The following is a 19,692-nucleotide window of genomic DNA, read 5'->3' on the forward strand; positions in this document are numbered from 1 at the left end:
CTAAACAAATCTGTGGGTGGATTTTGATGGGAGAGACAACAGAAGATGGATTTTTTCCCTGGAGGATTATAGACTAGTGTTTTTGCCAGAAGAAACTGTTTGAAGTTAAAAGCATCTTAATGCTAGATGTGTTTCAGCTTTTGTCTTCTCCAGATGTTAACTGATGGACTGGAGTGCTGTGGATTGCTTGTGGATTATTGTGATGTTTTTATCAGCTGTTTGGACTCTCATTCTGACGGCACCCATTCATTGCAGAGCATCCATTGCTGAGCAAGTGATGCAATGCTACATTTCTCCAAACCTGATGAAGAAACAAACTCATCTACATCTTGAATGGCCCGAGGATGAGTACATTTGAAGTAAATATTTTATTTTTGGGTGAACTCTTCCTTTAACATGCTGAAGCCAGTGAATCTGCTCTAATTGTCATTATTGGGAACCCTAAACATGCAAACGATGCATGATATAATTTGAACTGATTTAAGGACCAGATTCAGACGTTCCATTTGTTTCTTTGTCACCTAAAGCTGAAGCTTCCAGAAAGAAATAGCTGTAAATCAACAGCTGTATAATGGCTTTAATAAATGCTACACTGCTGAAACGGCGAGAATCTCCTCGAAAAAAGTAACTGGTACACATTGGAAGGCCTTTAACTAGGTCTGATTTGATGAACACAAAAATTTGTCCACATGATTTTTGGAGATGCCTGAGTGCTCTGGTCCATTTGGGGACTTTGGGTGTGTTTGCATTAAATGTCACTGGTCCGGCTTCCAAGAGCCAGATCCCCCAGCGTGGAGAAGAAGTCTTCCATTTCTTTCTCGAGGAGGCGATTGCGGTTTTCTGCGTCCTCACGGGCCCGTTCAGAGTTTCTCAGTTTGATCTCAAGCATTCGTTTTTTTTTTCTCTCCTGTTCCATCTCTTGCTGGAGTCTCTCCATCTGCGCGCACAGGACTGAACTCGACTCTTCCAGCCTGCAGAGAGCAGAACACAGAACACAGGTGTGTGAGTGCACAATACAGATATCACCGAGATATCACTGTTACTTATGCCAGGGCTTAGGGGGATGTTTGGGGAACGCAATTTGAGAGACCAAAAATATTAGAAATATAACATCTGTCAAATCTGTTTCATTTTGCTTTGTAAAGACAGGTCAGATTATTTTATGCTACTAATAGTAAAACAACAACAACATTATATTTGTACAACTAACATCATTCTAGTAGTGACTAAAAGAAAAAAAAACTATTATTAACAGAGGATGTCTGTTTTTTTTTTGTTTTTTTTAAGAGGACCCCCAAAATATTCAAAAAATAATTTGGAAAAAAGTACTAGTTTTTCTATAATATTTCTCATACAGTATAGATAAGATTATGTATATATACTGTATATTATATTTGATGATTCAGGGACCTCGCAAGGGGATCATATTATTTTGGTACAAATCGTGCTAAAAAAAATACAAATTACTTAATTAATCAATTCGGATTCAATTTATGTTAATTGAAAGGATTCAACAGTAAAACCCAAACCCTAATTCATCACCAAAATTTAAAAAGAATTTAAAAAGTACAGATTCTGGCAATAAATTATTTCTAGAGAAGCTCTACTTTCTATACCTTCTGCAATTATTAACAGTGGTTGTCTGTGATTTCTCAGAGGACCCATAAGTTATTCAAAAAAAATAATAAAAAATCCCATAAGTAATTTTCCAGTTTTTTTTTCTGAGCTTTTGGGGAGGAAAAAAAACCCCTGTTTGATTCAAATTAAAATCGTTAAATGTTGTCTTCATAATATGTCATATTGTCTTCATAGTATTTTTTAGCCATTGACTTCCATAGAATGGAAAAGAAAAATACTATGGAAGTGAATGGCTACCGTCAAGTTTTGGTTGCCAACATTCTTCAAAATATCTCAAAACTCATACAGGTTTGAACCCAGTGGCGGTTGAGTAAATGATGACAATTATAATTTTTTTTTTTGGTGTTAACTATCCCTTAAAGCACAGAAATTATTCTAAAATACAATCTATTTTCATATGTCTGAGAAACACCAATTTACCTGACCTATACTCAAAGAAACTTGTCCCATCCAAACAGAGCTTAAATATAGCTGTGATTTTTAAACAATTCAAAAAACCCTTGTCATTTAAAAAGCAGCAGCCTTACTTTTGAATTCTAGATTCGTAAGTCTGTTTCTGCTTCCTCAGCTCTTCTTTCAGGTCTTCCACGATGCTGGCCAGGGATGAAGGGCCTCCGTTTGCATCTGTGTCTTCGTCCACGACTCTAATGACCGGTGCTACGTTCCCATTGTCACTGCAAAACAATCCGCTCGCGCGGTTCTCCACAGCACTGCCGACGTCCTCTTCTTGTTCGCTGGGCTTTGCTTCCTCCTCGCTCCGTTCCTCCTGAGCGCTCGCCTCTGTCTGAGGCCCATCTTCTGTTCCTAACGGGTCTCTTCCAGAGTCTGGGACGAAGATCTCACACGATGAGGAGGACCACGGCGTGCTGTCCATACTCAGCACGCTGCCCAGACTCGATGAAGACGTGACGTTGTCGTAGGTAGACAGTCTCTGAGAGGAGCCCGAATCCCTGGAGCGTTCGCCGGACGAGGTGCGGCGGTGTCCCCTTAGCGAGGACAGCCCGTTCATGAGCCAGTTCCCGCTGGAGGCCGTGGACACGTCCACCGCGGAGCTACAGACTTTTGCGGACGGCGGCCTGGGAGAGGAGCCTTTGAAGGTGTACTTCCATCCTGGAAGCGCCTTGGCCTGCTTACTAGGGCTGACGGCTGTCTCTCCCTTTCCCTGAGGCACCGGCTTGGAGGTGATAGCGGCGTCCACAGACGAGGCACTGCTGCTGGTAGGGTTGTCATTCTTACAGGTCTGTAGATCCTCCTCAGAGATCCAGTCCACCAGCTTGGACTGCTGATGTTGTTGGCTTTGGTCCTTTACCTCCATCTGGTTCTGTGATGTTTCTGAGTCTTTTTCAGTATACAGGCGATCATGCTTGCTGATGAGAAGCGTCATGAGATGCTGAACAAGCGAGGTGCCTGGAAAACACACACACACACACACACACACACACATGTTGGTTTTTATGGTTTATGAGGACTCTCCATAGACGTAATGGTTTTTATACTGTTCAAACTGTATATTCTATTGCCCTACACCAACCCTACCCCTAAACATACCCCTCACAGGAAACTTTCTGCATTTTTTGATTTTCAAAAAAACTCATTCTGAATGATTTATAAGCCTTTTAAATTACGGGGACACTGAAAATGTCCTCGTAAATCACCTTCTCGTTGTAATACCTATGTCATACCCATGTCATTATACAAATTTGTGTCCTCATAAACCACATAAACACACACACACACACACACACACAATGCTGTATTCCCTCATGCTCATCTATAAGTGATGAATAAGTATTGGGTGGTGCACTAAAAAAAGTAGGTCTAGAAACAATTTTCACTCAGAAATCGCTAGTAAATTTCACAATTAATTACAAAGAAATGGCAAGTAAAACACTGAATTAAATGTGACATTTTAAGTAGAAAGACCGAAGTAATATTTTCTTGTAAAACAATAATCTTTGTATAATCTTAATAATCCAATAATCTTTGCTTTATTTACAACTTCAGAAAATATTTTTTTACAGCATGGAGAAACAGTTCTTACCCAGAAATTTCTAGTAAATTTCACAATTTTATTATTATTTTTTTTTACAAAAATCAGCAAATAACACATTGAATTATATGTGAAATTAATATTAGCAATATATATATTTACACTGTAGTTTGTAACTGTGCTTATTTTTGTTGCATCATTAGTTCTTAAGTCAGAACTTAATATTTTAAACTTAAATTATATTGGCATTCATTATAAATATCATTTATTGTAATCGGCAAGCCTAAACAAATGTATTTAAATGCACATTTCAGATGATCAAAAACACAATTTTTTTATTAAAATCCAAAGAGAAGCCTCCAAATTTGGTAACATAAATAATCATGAAATAAAACAATTAGTTTATTTAAATGTGCAAATAATATCAAAGAACTGTAGCTAAAATAAATAAACGAACACTAATACATAAAACATGAGCACATCTGGACATAAATGTAGTTTATATGTGGCATTATGTTTCAGATTCAAAATGTAATGGTACATGCTCAAATATAGTAGTGCATAGATCATAATTGCATTTATGCCACAAATATAGGCTGTTTTATTCACACCTGCTGCAACCGTCCCGCAGGTGTCTGGTTTTTAAGTGTGTTTATGTTTTACAAAGCAATGGGTTGGAAATTGGATAATAAGTGCTTACCTTCCATAATAGCTACTGGATCTTCCATTTTAGGACGGAGGATATTTGGTCCAAACACGGTGGCCAAGTTCAGCACACCCATTTTGTTTTCATTTGAGTGAGACTGCACCTCATCCAGAAATCTACAAAGATGGAGTTCACTTTAAGCAGCGAAGCATGGAAACGACTGACAAAAATGTGTCTGAAAATGATTATGTTGGACCTACTTGCATATATATTTCAGAAGGTTGTAATTGGCGGCTGGAAGGGTCGTCACTAGCTTCCCTAATTCTTGTATTCCCTGTGGAAGTCATTGAAGCGACTTAAGCATCTCGTGGTTCGAATTCAAGGGAAATATTGATGTTTTTCACATTTAAAGAGAATCAGCCTTTTCTAAAAAAATCTGAAAAGACAGATTATGTGCATAATGTAATCTGGGAATTAAACTTTGACTTGAGCTTGACGCATCCTCGGCATCTGTGCATCGCCTCATGTCAGCTGTGAAATATGTGGGAGGAATATTGAAATATTGAGCACACAAACATACATTTTGACAACATAACTGCTGAAATATTATGCACTAATGCCATTGAACAAACTCTCTTAAGTATACAGGCCAGAGCATTCATAGGATAATTCATTAAGCTTGTTCCAACACAGCAGCTGCGTTTTTTGGATTCGGTTTTATTGGTTTTCAAAAACGGCAAATGTTCAAAAGTCTGTTCAGCACATCAGATGTGTTATTATTATTATAATAACTTAATATTATAAATTTGACAAGTTTGATGTTTGCAACCCTGTTTCATAAAGTTATATTAATATATACAGTATATATTGTTTTTTATACATTATTCATATACATATAGCAATGTTTATTTATAGAAATTAAAATCACAAAGAATGTGTTTAGACATATCGCAGTTTTTAAGATGAGTGCAAAAAGGGTTAAGGCAAACTAACTATCTTAAAAATGAGTGACAACTTAACTTATAACTTAATGTTAACTATTCAGGTGTAGATTTGTTTCTTAATCTTATACATTTGGACAAGTTTTATGTTTGTAACCCTATGTTTAATAATATTTTATTAAAAAAATAATATATTTGATACATTATTCATATATATATATAGCAATGTTTATTGCAAAAAATTTAAAATACACTACATATATACATATAGCAGTTTTAACATGGGTGCAAAAAAAGCCAAACTAACCATTCTGTTTTAGATTTTTTTCCTAATGTTATAAATTTGACAAGTTTGATGTTTGTAACCCTGTTTTTAATAGCACTAAAATAATATATATATATACTGTATATGCAAAACAACTGTGTTTAGACATATCGCAGTTTTTAACAAGGGTGCAAAAAAGGTTAAGCACATCTTTCCACATGTAAGTTTTTTCAAATACATCTAAGGTTTGCTCCTTTCGTTTTTCTTCTCTACACTGCCTGCATGTTCAGATATCACGCCGTCACTAACCTCCTCCTCATCTTTGGCCAGGAGCTCGCAGTTTTTAACAAGGGTGCAAAAAAGGTTAAGCACATCTTTCCACATGTAAGTTTTTTCAAATACATCTAAGGTTTGCTCCTTTCGTTTTTCTTCTCTACACTGCCTGCATGTTCAGATATCACGCCGTCACTAACCTCCTCCTCATCTTTGGCCAGGAGCTGAGCACAAGCGAGGAAATCCTCATACTTGCAGAAGGGAACTACTGGCTCGGGCAGCTCCCTGAGATACAGCTTCAGCAGGGAAGCCACGGTGTGGACATCAGTGTTACTATAAATGGCAATTATAGGGTTAGTATGAACAGCTGATTGAACCGAGTTCATTGGTTGCACGTCTGTGCTCAGAGTAGTCGCACCTGTCAAACTGAGGTTTATCTCCACAGTCAAAGGCCTCCTGCAGCTCCTTCACAAGGTTTGCTTGTCCCGGCATCCGGAACAGGCCTTCTTCATCAAGACCCTGCTCCCTGATGAAATCCACACACTGCTCAACTAAGAGAGGGGCGAGACGAGGACCAAACTTCCTTTCATACTGTACGGTGTCTTCCAAACGCTGCCCAAATATGCCTGTAGATATGAAGCAGGTCATTTTTTAAAAACGACGGATTCTTAAATCAGTCAAAACACACAGCACTCCTTACAAAAATGTACTACGACTATAATGGTTCAGTGATAATACTATTGTACTTTGATATATATAAAATGGTACTAAATCAATACCATAGTGATTTTACTCTACACTCTTAAAAAAAGGTTCTCTGTTGACAACGAGATGGTTCCATGAAGAACACTCGTGGAATCTTTCCATTGCACAAAAGGTTATTTCTAGTAGAAAAATATTCTTTAGATTAATAAAATGTTCCTCACACTAAGAAAACGGAATCTTCTAAGAAATGGTACAATGCACAAAATGTTTTTAGATTTTATATATAGATATAAACTTTTGAAACCATTAGTTTTAAGAATGTAAGATCATTTTAGGAATACCATGGTACTACCATTATACAGACTGGGGGAAAAACATGGTAATTTTTTTAGAGATATATTTTACATACAGTGTATATATATATATATATATATATATCACATTTCACACACACACACACACACACACATACACATACATACATACATATATATATATATAAACGTGTGTGTGAAATGTGACACAAAAATTTAATTATAACAACATATAATCTGAAATGCAATTATAATTTACACAATATTAACTCGAAATTCACCACAAGTAGTTTTATTATATATTTAATTTGACTAAAAATATCATAGTACTTTTGCACATGCAGAATGTTCTACAAAGTCCGAACAACATACTTAGTATAAAAAATAGTAATAAATAAATAGTAACGTTAGTGAAAGTTAGTTTGTTGTCAGTAATCACGTGACTTCCGTCACGAGGTTTTCACCTGTAACGTTACTCTTCTGACTTGACAGGTTTACTCCAAACGACAGTGCAGCAGTGGGAAGATTTGCACTTACGGTGGACATCGAAGTGTTTCAAAGAACGTGAAGTACAACGAAACACTCGTTTTTCAAGTGTATATTCTCTTTCCATTGATGTCCTGTCAGCGCATCCTGCTCATCCGGGTTTTTTCAGGTAAATCTGGTTTGTGGTAAAAAGCCGCGCCAACTATTGAGGCGTTTTAATAGTAATAAATAAATAGTAACGTTAGTGAAAGTTAGTTTGTTGTCAGTAATCACGTGACTTCCGTCACGAGGTTTTCACCTGTAACGTTACTCTTCTAACTTGACAGGTTTACTCCAAACGACAGTGCAGCAGTGGGAAGATTTGCACTTACGGTGGACATCGAAGTGTTTCAAAGAACGTGAAGTACAACGAAACACTCGTTTTTCAAGTGTATATTCTCTTTCCATTGATGTCCTGTCAGCGCATCCTGCTCATCCGGGTTTTTTCAGGTAAATCTGGTTTGTGGTAAAAAGCCGCGCCAACTATTGAGGCGTTTTAACTACTAACAACCAGAAGACCACAAGGAGAGACTGTTTTAATGTGTTTATAGTCCTTAAAACTTGTGTTAGGTTTAATAATATCGATCCAAGCATAATTTAAAAGCACAGTCTTTAAAAATCCAGTTAATTGAATCTTCTTGGCGTCAGACGCTTGGAAACGTTCCCGCCGGTTTCCAGACCACGGTAAGAAAATCTCTCTTTCGTGTTATTGTACGTCTAAACACAACATCAGCACTTCGTTCAGGCTTTTACTGTTCTAGCTGCTAATGGAAGTGGAGACACATTGCCACATAGTCTATAACTGAGAGCTGATAACTTGAACTTGCTTTACATTACTTGTTAGAACTTTCTATTAATAACATGACTTTGTAATTTAATCTCTGGATAGTGAGGCATCCTACTCTGCTCAGTGGTATTTTTGTGAGTTTAGACCACTGACAACACTGGTGATATCATGTGAACATGAATGAAACATCCATCAACCCAGAGAAGGTTTGACTAACTATAAGGTATGTGTGGCTTTATTTTGTGGTTTGTACCTCCTCCAAACGGAGCCCATATGACCCGTCTGATGGCTTTCACCCAGTCGTCCATGTCACTCTGGGAGTTGGCCATAAGTAGAAAGGACTCATGGCTCATTGCAGCCTTGTCTTTCTCACCAGCTGAGAGAGAAAACAAGAGAGGCAATCTGTCAGATGATGGTATTACATTTTTTTTCCCCACCACTACATCACTGTTTATTACTCAAAGATTCATATATTCCTTCATATCGGGTACTTGAAGACTTTAATTTTAAATACATTCTAAACTAAGGTATTTATGTATATTGCAACAAAGTTGAACATGTAAAAATTCTTAAAGGGGTCATATGATGCTTTTTTAAAGATCATTATTTTGTATATTTGGTGTAACAGAATATGTTGACATGCTTTAATGTTCAAAAAACACAATGTTTTTCAAATACTTGTAGGTCTATGCCCCGCCTCTCTCAAACGCTTCGTTTTCTAGAAAGCCCCTCCTTCCGACAAGCGCAGTCTGCTCTGATTGGCCGGATGACCCAGTGCATTGTGATTGGCCGAACACCACAAGCACTCGTCGGAAATGTAACGCCCCTTACCATAATCGCGAGCTTCATCTTTCAAAATAAATGTAAAGACAGAGCCTGAAAGGGGAACAGAGTCGCGTGACAGACACAGTGACATTGCTGTTATTGCTTGCAACTAAGATTGTGCCAAGACAGAGAATGGCCACAGATGCAAGAGCTGCTAGCTTTCTGTTGTTGCTTTTTAGATCAAATGAACAGCACCAATTTTTCCCCAAGATGGGTTTAGATGCAGTATGTAATTATATTTGTACATGTTGAAATGTGAATTTCTTTGAACTGCATTCATTGTCATTGTATAATGACAGTAAAGAGTTTAGGATGAAATAATAAAGGGTAGAGTATTTTTAACACTTTCAATCACCTTTTCATGGAAACTTGTTTCTGCCACTGAATAAAAAAAGTTATTGCCAAAAAAGATAATTGCAACTTTCTATCTCATAATTGAGATACATTGTGAGTTATAGAGTCAGAATTGTGCGATATAAAATCATAATTTTGTGTTATAGAGTGAAAATTGCGAGTTTATATAAGCCTATAAACTTTATATCACTTTTTTCTTCAGAACTGGACTTTATAACTTATATTGCGAGATTATGTCTGACAATTATGAGAAAAGAAGTCCATATTGCTCGCAATTGCAAGCAAAACAAGTCAGAATATGAGTTTATATCTTGCAGTTCTTACTTTATTTCTTGCAGTGGTGGGTTTATATCCCATAATTCTGACATTATAACTCACAATTGCGAGTTTGTATCTCAGTTATGAGAAATAAAGTCAAAATTGTGGCAATTACCTTTTAATTCTTTCTTATTCTATGGCTGAAACAAGCTTCCATACATTTTAGGTAGTTTATTTATATGGTAATTTTGATATGTATCTCTTATTGGTAAATATCATAAAAATAAATAAATATCATTACATACTGGTACAAAATGTATAGCCTGAATGCACTGTAAGTCGCTTTGGATAAAAGCGTCTGCTAAATGCATACATTATTATTATTATTATTAAATATCGTCATGTATCAGTGAGATATATTTCAGTTCTAGTATCAAACTGGTTCAGTCCATTTCGCCATCATTGGCATGAGCAGTTGAACACCTCACAAATCATATTAATTTAAAACAGACCTAAAGAGCCAAAGTAACAAAGACACTTCCCATTACCCATTAGTTTTGCAAAAGTAAAGGATAAAAAAATGTAAAAACCTCTACAATGGCTTCAGTGTAAAGCTTCCCAGTGATAAAGGAAAAATCAGAAGCCAATACCGTGCCTAGAGGAATAAGTCATGAGTAGATAAGTGTTCACAGCAGTGTCGACTGAATGGGAAAAAAAAACAAGTACTGATGCAATTAAGATAAATAAGACAAGCAGACCCAGCGGTACGTCTGAGGCTAATGCTCTCACACAGAGTGGAAGCTGACTTGAAGGCATAATGAGGAACCCTCATTTCTCACCATGGTGTGGCATTTTGTTAGCATTCTTGTCTCTTTCGGAAGTGTCAGAATGTCTGCTGATCTTGTGGGGAGGGAAGAAATCGGCTTGTGGCGAAAGAATGCAACACTGACCTGATTAAGTGAATTCTGGGGTCTTTCTCTTTTTTCAAACAACCAATTTGCATTTATTTAAGCATGAAATACATGACTGAGCGCAGGGTTTGACTGATACACGATTGTGTGCTCAGTGCTGATTGCGTTTCTTTTGTTTTATTCATGCCTTTGGCAGCATGTTATTTTCACGTGTGTTCCTTGGGAGTCGAACCCATGACTTTGCCATTGCTGCAGGGACACGTGATCTGGATTATGTGCTGTGTAATTATGCACAGGACTGAAGAAGCTTATCTCAAATGGACCTTTAGAGACATATTACGAGCAGGAGTGATTATGCTCCTTATTAACATCAACTGACAGATGCCACATAACAGGCAAACTATGTGAAAATAAACAGGCTGGAGGTAAAGCCTTAATGAGAACATCCACAACTGTTACACTTCTTCGGTGACTATATCGCCAGTATTGCAATCTGACTGACTTATTTTTCCCAGTTCAAACAGTAAACGTTTTGTATACATACCTGCAACCTTGGGGCCTTTCACCATTCACCATTTCTAACATTGAAATAGTGCCATTCAAGTGATTTTTTGCAAAGTTTTTATTTGAACAGACTATCTTCAGAAAAGTCTCAATGGCATTTTCTTGTCATTATTTCCATGTAATGCCTGCTTAAGTAGTTTATAAGCTATGTTTCTGCTTTTCCATTAGCGCCATCTATTGCGCATTTTCATTCAGCCCGCCTGTTCTTTTTGTTCAGACCAATGCTTATCATTTTACAATACTTGTTTTTGTCAAAACTTGTATTAATTGTTTAAATAATATTTTTTACAGTCTTTAATTTTTTTTTTTTTACCATGCTACCATAGACATTGGTGTTGTTTCAAAAGAATGTTGCTACAAAAACATCATGTAGTTCTATTCTAATATTAGAATTCAACGATTTCAGCTTCTGATTCCAATAATTTAATTTAATTAAATTGTTTTGGATTGCAGGTATATGTACATCCAGTTACAAAAGTACTAACAAGTTAACAAGGTTTGACTATTTACTTGTCCTTTCGAACACTTGAAAATGACACGCAGAAGGGTGTAGATTTCGGACATCATCTTGATTATAGTCCATATTAAAAATAAAAATACCTAAAAAATGAATATTGTATAAACGTTATTGAACAGGCTGTTGCATTATGAACAAACTGTTCTGTACAAAAATAAACCACCATAACCCAGCATTTCTAGCCCTTTGTAATTTTTTTTTTAATTGACTTCAACAATAAAAATCCTTGTCACTTTGATTTCTACATGCATAAACAAAGGTATTACCTTGGGGTAGTGGTGGTTTGTGCCTCCGTGGCTTACAGCAGCCCTGCCCCATGATGCACTGGAGGGATTGATCTGGAACTAATGTTCTGCCATGTCTCTTACTCCAACAGATTGGCCATGAACCCAAACACAGCACAAGCAGTTCCAGCACAACGCAGAATTCATGCTGAAGGTATGTTTGCTGCTTCAAACCATCACTTTCAGAAACGAATCTTCAATAGTTGTCAAAACATCTCAAATATCCCAGAGAGGATAAGAAAAAACAAAACCTGGATCACTCTAGTCCACACTGTACATCCTGGAAAACCAGCGAGTAGAAAATACTTTTGATGATGTCTCCGGTCAGCTCAAGCAGCACCACTTCTGTTTTTCTCATTCCCACTGTCTTCTCACAGTAGACTGACAGAAGGAGACGGCCTGCTCTGTTAGTCCTTTCTAAACACCTCAGTGCACTTAAGCAAGCAAACAGCACACCAGATGCATCGATCTCAGAGGACCTGATGCTTGGGGAAATCCTCACTAGCAGAAATCTGACTAAATATCAGAACTCTGTATAGCAAGCATGGGTTAGCAGATCCAGAGGATGCCAGGACTCGGGTCACAATCATGCTCTGTAACTCTCTATTCTAAATGCCTCAAACACAGAAGCATGAAAATCTCCCAATAATGCCAGGCTTTCCCCACCGGTTTAGATCCCATTTTTGTATCAGCTCTTGTCATTTATGTCCTTGCAATGAATGCTGCCATTGTTGGATATTTTTGGTTTGTATTTTCTTGTTGTACACAATCTACTACATGCCTTCTTTTTGTCGTTAAATCATTACTTATTTTTTTTAACAAAACAGAAATAACTTTCATACTGTTTGTATTATTTCAAGATGACCGCTTACTGGACTGACGCATCTTAGCTTTACTTGATTATCCATGCATCATTTAATAGAAAAAATTGTTAAATGTATCAAATATGATCATCAGGCTTTTGAGGAACGTTAATTTGTAAGTCTCTCAATCATCATTACATTGCAGTTATATGTTTTGATTATAAAACTAAGCATTTATATATCATCGTATTAAATGTTATTGGGAGATATAGAGTGACAACTCTATATGTAAGCAGTTTGTTATTCTGTTATAAAGATCCCATTGATTTACATTACAAGCATCAGAATTTCATCTTACTTTTTGGCCATATCAACATCAGATATCACCAAATTGCATATTTTTGCTCAACTTGTCTCTTTGAATGAAATTTTTTTTTTCATCCTCAAGTATGAGCACTTTATTCTCACTATATCTATAAGACATAAAAGCCTGATGTATCAAATATGATACTCATAAAACAAACAAACAAACACATATGCTAACCTTTTTAAACAATTTATCTAAAGGCTCAATAAATTCGACTGTCATTTCATATGGCATGCTTTACAGGGTTACAGGACTCAAAACTTCATATGATTTCAGCGAAAATGTCAGTGCAGTTTCCGAATCTGTTTTTCCTTGATTCAGTTTTTGAGTTTGTGCAGTTGTTTATCAAGTCTTTCCATTTCTTCATTCATCAACAACAGACAAGGCATCTGCAGACAAATGCCGCACTCATTTTTAAGGCAAGAAACACGAGGGAGCTCTGAAATCTGCTTTGTGTCACGTTTTTGTTTGTTTTGCATGGAAAAGGGACTTTGCCAGTGAGATTGTTTGACTCGAAGGAGCTGAAGCGTGCCGGTCAGACGGAGACTGTGGTTAAGGGCTTTTCTCTGGGGAGGAGATGGTGTGTTGACTGATCTGACATGAGAAAGTGCTGGTGGGTCTAGGAAACTGCTGCTAATGTCCCATGCTGTGTGTGTTTGGCTGTTTTATTGGTTGTGTTTGGTGCATTACTTCGGCTAACACCGAATTCAGTTAACTAAATGTTTATGATGCACTTTAGGGGTGAAAAATTAATTCACTGATGAATCCTGATTGGATTGATCTTCAAAGATTAATCCAAATTTTACCTTTAGTATATTATATACCGTACGTGCAAACATATATGATAATAATGTGAATTGCTATAGTTACAGGAACAAATATATACACCAGAATGCACATTAACCAGCAAGAATTAGATTATTTGTAACCAAGATCTGCACAGATTGATTTGTATTTTATTCCTATTCTTATTCTGCAGTTTTGTCATATTGCTGTCTCTGGCTTGAGCAGACCAGGGCTGCATTTTCAGAGATAAGAAATTCAATATTCCCCATTTTAATGTGATGAGCATGTGGAAAAGAGAGAATGGGAAACATATGAGGCATCATCTTAAGGATTTAGAGATAATTTAATATCTTGTAAACACTGAGTGGATTTGGAGGGCCTTTAGAGGTTGACTTAAGTTAGCTGCGCGAGAGGTATGTAATTTATAGCACAGCTGTATTTAGATATTTGGTTTTATTTGCTCTATTGTTAAAATCTATTGTTTCACACTCATGTGTTATTTACTTGTCATAAAACAAATAAGCGTTCGGCATAAATCATGTTGGGCCAAATCTGGAAGGCCTGTTTGAATACCTGACACTCAAAAGTCATATATACAGGTACGACAGAGATGATTTGAAGATCTGCTCACCTGGCACAATCTCAAAAAGGTGTCGCCCGGGTTCTTCTGGGTTGGCTGTCAGTTCATTCACTTGGCTGCCCTTCAGTGAGATGCAGCCCTGCACAGACGAATAGTTAGAAATGCATCACTTAGCCTATTAAATCAACCAGACTTAATTACCATGTACACTTGAATGTAATTCTGTAATCAGCATCAAGTCTCCTAGTCTTCTGGAAATGTGTAACCAGGCAGTTTGAGCCTATTGTACTAACAAAAGCTTGAACACTTGAACATGTGGCAGTTTGCCACCATACACATTTTCTAAGTGCCTCCTTCAATTAGATGAACTATGAACTGAATTAAATCCAGAGATTATTCACCAGGGCAACAAATTGAATGAAGATTTGGGGTCAGAATTTCCCAAGTGCTTTTTGTCTAACAACTGAATCTGTTTAGCAGTACTCAAGACATTTTCCTTTAATTGGTTGTTGTTGTTTTTTTAAAGATGTTTTGACTGGATCAACTCGATTTATTGTAAGATTCACAATTTTTTAATTATTCTTGACTCAAATTATATTTCACAATTCATGGTCTGGGTATAAAATATACAAATAACCTCTAAGGAAAGAAGTTGAGAACGATTTAAAGTTATTACAAAATTAATTATATTAAGCATTTTTCCTGTGTTTGGCCGTCATGCATAATCATGCCTGTTATTTTTTTTTAAGTAATCGGTCATTGGTGTCACTTCAGATTATGTTGCTAAGGTTATGTTGTAATGCTTAATATTTGAAACGATCCAATAATTCATTAAAGGACATAACACACCCAGTTTCTGCCAATCTCATGTTAATCTTGAGTACCTATAGCAGGGGTCTCCAAACTCGGTCCTGGAGGTCCTGCAGAGTTTAGCTCCAGTTAATTAAGGTCTTACTAGGCATGCTAGAAACTTCCAGGCATGTGTGTTGAGGCAAGTTGGAGCTAAACTCTGCAGGACACCAGTTTGGAGACCCCTGACCTATAGAGTAGTATTGCATCCTTCATATCCCCGAAGAGTCTTTAGTTTTATCAAATTTATAAAAGACCGATACAGCTTTACACTTCTCTCCAAAGACAGTCGAGCTCCTGGAGGCGTGCCGTGGGCGGAGCTAAAGAGTCACGTGCACGTGAGAATTTTGCGTAGCGATCGTCTGCAAGCTGTGACGTCGACATAAATAAAACAGGAACAAAAACTTTATTGACTTAAATAAAAAATCAGATCCAGCCATATGTATTTGATCCAGAAACGGACCCCAATGACTTGAGGCACGTTGATGGGCTAAACTCGGAAAAAAAATTCTGAAACTTATACAAACCCTGTCACAGAAATAAACTGTCATACGTTCAACTCATTTGTAAGACTTTGCTCATGTTTAGCATAATAATCCAACTCTTTAGCAGTGTAAATAAGTCAGAATGCATGAAATAGCATTAGACATCCCTTTAAACACCTTACCTTTGGGAATTTACGAAAAGTTGGAGCTGATCTTAACTTATGAAGTTATTTACGTTCTTAAAGTTTCGTCTTTAGATCAATTTTAATAAAAAAAAGATATGAAAATTCTTAATTGTTTTGGGAATCCAAATATTCTCCGGTTCTCCTTCTGTATGAAAATGATATACCTTAGATCATGATGCATTGGACGTGAGGTCTGCACCGCACACCGTTCAATACGGCCTGGTCTCTGCTGTCTCCTTTCATCTCGCTGGGTGATTTGCTATGAGATTTGCCTACACAGCCCTTCCACTTTGAATCCCATTGATTAAAGGCAGGAAAAGTGGGAGGGTTGACATTTTCACACACATCCTGGCCAGCGCAGCATGGACACAGATTAATGGTGCTTGCATGAGTATTGACAGTCTCCTGTGAGGGACGCGGTTCATCACACTCGTCAGTCTGACTGACCAACTTACTAAGGCTGGACCGTATTGATTGCTTAATATGAGATGGTCAAAAACCTGCTAAAAGCAACGTCTATAGGCTTGGATTATGGTGGAAATGTGAAGCAACTGGTCATAAATGGAGTTCACACTTCAATTTTATAGCGCTTTGTCACATGATGCTCTGTCATATAGTGCTGCCTAATGACTTTCGTTGGAGATCTGTCACACTCATTTAAAAAGAGGTGACTTGCAACTCTCGGTGCATTTTTTTGCATTAAGATAAATTAGAAGAAGTCATCTAATGCCTTAGACTCAAAATCAATGTGTGGCTTTCAGAGAAAGGGAAGAAATCAATGTTTTTCTCAATTATATTATTATATTATATTATGTTTCACTCCCAATCCACTGGTGAGCTGGACAACTGACTGCTGCTTAAGTCTCAAATTCATATAGAGTCCGGAAGTATAAATCCCATTCATTTGATTGATTTTGAATGATATCTTAATTTTTTTTTGTCATTTTTATCAGTAATTTTTATAAATATATTTCTATATAGTTTTTATTAAAAAAAATTATTTCAGTTTTAATTTTAGTACATCAAGATGAAATAAACTAAAATGAGAAATGCTGCTTTGGTAATTAGCTGACATATTTATTTCAAGTTACAAAAATTTTTATGATTTAGTTATGAACTCCTCTGTCAGGTTCTTTGTTTGCTCTGTGTTCAGCGTCTTCTCCTGCAGCAGAATATGAAGATTCATCCTCTCTGCTCTGTACCAGTTACCCTCTGGTAAATTTATCTTGTGACTGCTGCTTAAGTCTCAAATTCATATAGAGTCCGGAAGTATAAATCCCATTCATTTGATTGATTTTGAATGATATCTTAATTTTTTTTTGTCATTTTTATCAGTAATTTTTATAAATATATTTCTATATAGTTTTTATTAAAAAAAATTATTTCAGTTTTAATTTTAGTACATCAAGATGAAATAAACTAAAATGAGAAATGCTGCTTTGGTAATTAGCTGACATATTTATTTCAAGTTACAAAAATTTTTATGATTTAGTTATGAACTCCTCTGTCAGGTTCTTTGTTTGCTCTGTGTTCAGCGTCTTCTCCTGCAGCAGAATATGAAGATGCATCCTCTCTGCTCTGTACCAGTTACCCTCTGGTAAATTTATCTTGGGATTCTCCTGTATCACTTTCCCAAAGGGAGTGAGTTCTCATACTCTAATAGGATCTCCAGAGTGTAATTTAGAGGCTCAGAGGCTCACTGGATATAGAAACCTCTGCAGTTTGCCATTTCATGTAGTTAAGATAGAGGTTCCTGTTCAGCTATATACAGCACATAGAGTATCATTTAACAAAAATAGAAGATACTACCCTGTATCTGTTCCTTAATGGAAGTGAGCAGATTTTGGTCTGATTCTTCCAATTTTATAATTTGGCTGATCTGACACAGGCCACACACACACAAGCTGTGCTGCTTGATGCTTAAGACAGGACTACTGTATGAATAATCTGTGTCACCATTGATAATTTATAGGAGTCTGTCCAGCACGCACAAAGTCATCTTATGCCTCTGGGCTGTAGACTCAAAATCAATGCGTGTGTGGCTTTCAGAGAAAGAGAAGAAATCAATGTGTTTTTAGATTATATTATTTTTCACTCCCAATCCACTGGTGAACTGGACAACTGACTGGTCCTTAAGTCTCTAATTCATATAGAGTGCAACAGTCTGGATCCTGAAATAAAAATCCCATATTTTCTCCATAGGGAAATTGGTTTTGAATTATAAACCGTTAAAGACAGACCTACTGTGAGCCACGAGGATGTTAAGCAATGGGATATGCTTTTGTTGAATCCATCACCCTGCATTATTTCAACTTATTTTTTAAAATAATCATATTTAACAGAGCAAGTCCTGGTGAAAAACAACATTACCCATGAATCTGCAAAGAAATCTCCTCCAATCAGAGAATTAAAACAAGATAATTACATCTACATAATAAGTACAAATATTTAGCACTACTCCCATGAAGCACTGCGAATGAGTTAAGAGTCAGTCTCCTTATGCTTGCAAATGACTTATAACTCTTTAACAAATAAACAAATGGGAAAAATACTGGACGGGCACTGTTGCATTCTATTACATTCTATTTGCATTCTGTTTGTGGCCTCCACTAGAATTAAATATTCAGTACAGATGTGGAGGGATTGAGTCAGGCTCTTAGAGAGACAAATGCCTGATGGCTGCTGGGTCTGTCTCCAATGGCCTTTTCCATAATGTCTCCTCTTCATCTGAGCTGCAGGCTTCTTGATTACATTAGCTGTGTCTAAGGGTGTGGTGGGTTCAGTAGCCCTGCTCTGTCTAATGGAGACCAGAGGAAGACACAAGGGGGTATCTGTGTGTCTTACTTGATGTGTTTATGATACAGACAGAACTTCCATGTTCAAAATCCTGTCTGGTAAAACTGGCAACATTTAGCTAGCATAATTATAGTTAGCCATCTTAAAGTTTAAGTCATTAGTGGGTATGCTAATATAAACAGGTGGTTTTTGCGGTTGTGGCTGAGTGGTTAGTCTTGTTATGCTGCGTGAATTCACATGATTCAGCCTAGTGCTGGGCGGTATACCGGTTCATACCGAATACCGGTGTTTATTTGTGTTATGATATGAATTTTTTTAATACTGTAATACCGGTGTATGTCGCTTAAACAATGTTCGGAATGTGACACTGTTTGAAAGGGGTCCCTTTTCACTGTTGCACTGCGGTGAGGGAACAGCTGTATGTGTTACTAAGCGTGACAGCTCCGAAACTGAAGCTGTAGAACTAATAGAACGTGATGACACAGAAGAACTCATCCACAATATCCACAGTGACCGCCACAAATATCCAGCGCCCGCTGCCATCAGCTCCCGCGTCTCACACACACGAGCGCCACTTTAGCTCTAGATTTAGCAACTTTCAGACCCTTTTAGCAGCTTTTTTCTATAGAATATTCATACTGACAAACCTAGCAACTTTTTTGGATAAACCTTAGCTATGGTTCAGTTGGAGGATTTCTCCAGGGCTGTCTCGCGAATGTGAGGTCTGACTTTCACCAGAGGTGAAGTGTCGCCTCTCTCGGCGTCTGTTCTGTGCAGTGAGCGGCAGAGAAGCACCGCAGCCGACTCCTCAATAAATGAGTACAAAACAGCGTTTCCTAGCACCTGTCGCTTACTGATTGTTTGGAACTATAAATATGAGCGTAGTTCGTCTGTTAATATCACATGCACTTTTTTGTTTGTTGTTGTTTTTAGTTTGTTACTCAGACGCAGGCAGTGCGCTGCATGAGACAAAAAAGTAATATAGCCAAAACAACGCATAACCGCTCTTTAGTGTAGATGCATGTTGATTTTATCAGACGATGC

At 37.1% G+C, this 19,692-nt stretch overlaps 1 protein-coding gene across 1 annotated transcript; it reads right to left on the reverse strand.

Moving 5' to 3' along the window:
• Positions 1–464: 464 nt before the first annotated feature.
• LOC107602410 (rho GTPase-activating protein 22-like) lies at positions 465–16,095 on the reverse strand. The gene is made up of 9 exons (XM_016294905.1): positions 16,057–16,095; positions 14,385–14,472; positions 8,338–8,460; positions 6,172–6,379; positions 5,954–6,086; positions 4,535–4,608; positions 4,329–4,450; positions 2,166–3,045; positions 465–971 (listed from the first exon to the last, which is right to left on the reverse strand). Exons 1-9 carry the CDS (start codon positions 16,093–16,095, stop codon positions 749–751), a joined length of 1,890 nt encoding a protein of 629 aa, XP_016150391.1. The 3' UTR covers positions 465–748.
• Positions 16,096–19,692: the final 3,597 nt, after the last annotated feature.

This window comes from Sinocyclocheilus grahami, unplaced genomic scaffold (genome assembly GCF_001515645.1).
Source record: "Sinocyclocheilus grahami isolate Dianchi unplaced genomic scaffold, SAMN03320097.WGS_v1.1 scaffold326.1, whole genome shotgun sequence".
In the NCBI taxonomy this organism is placed as follows: Eukaryota; Metazoa; Chordata; class Actinopteri; order Cypriniformes; family Cyprinidae; genus Sinocyclocheilus; species Sinocyclocheilus grahami.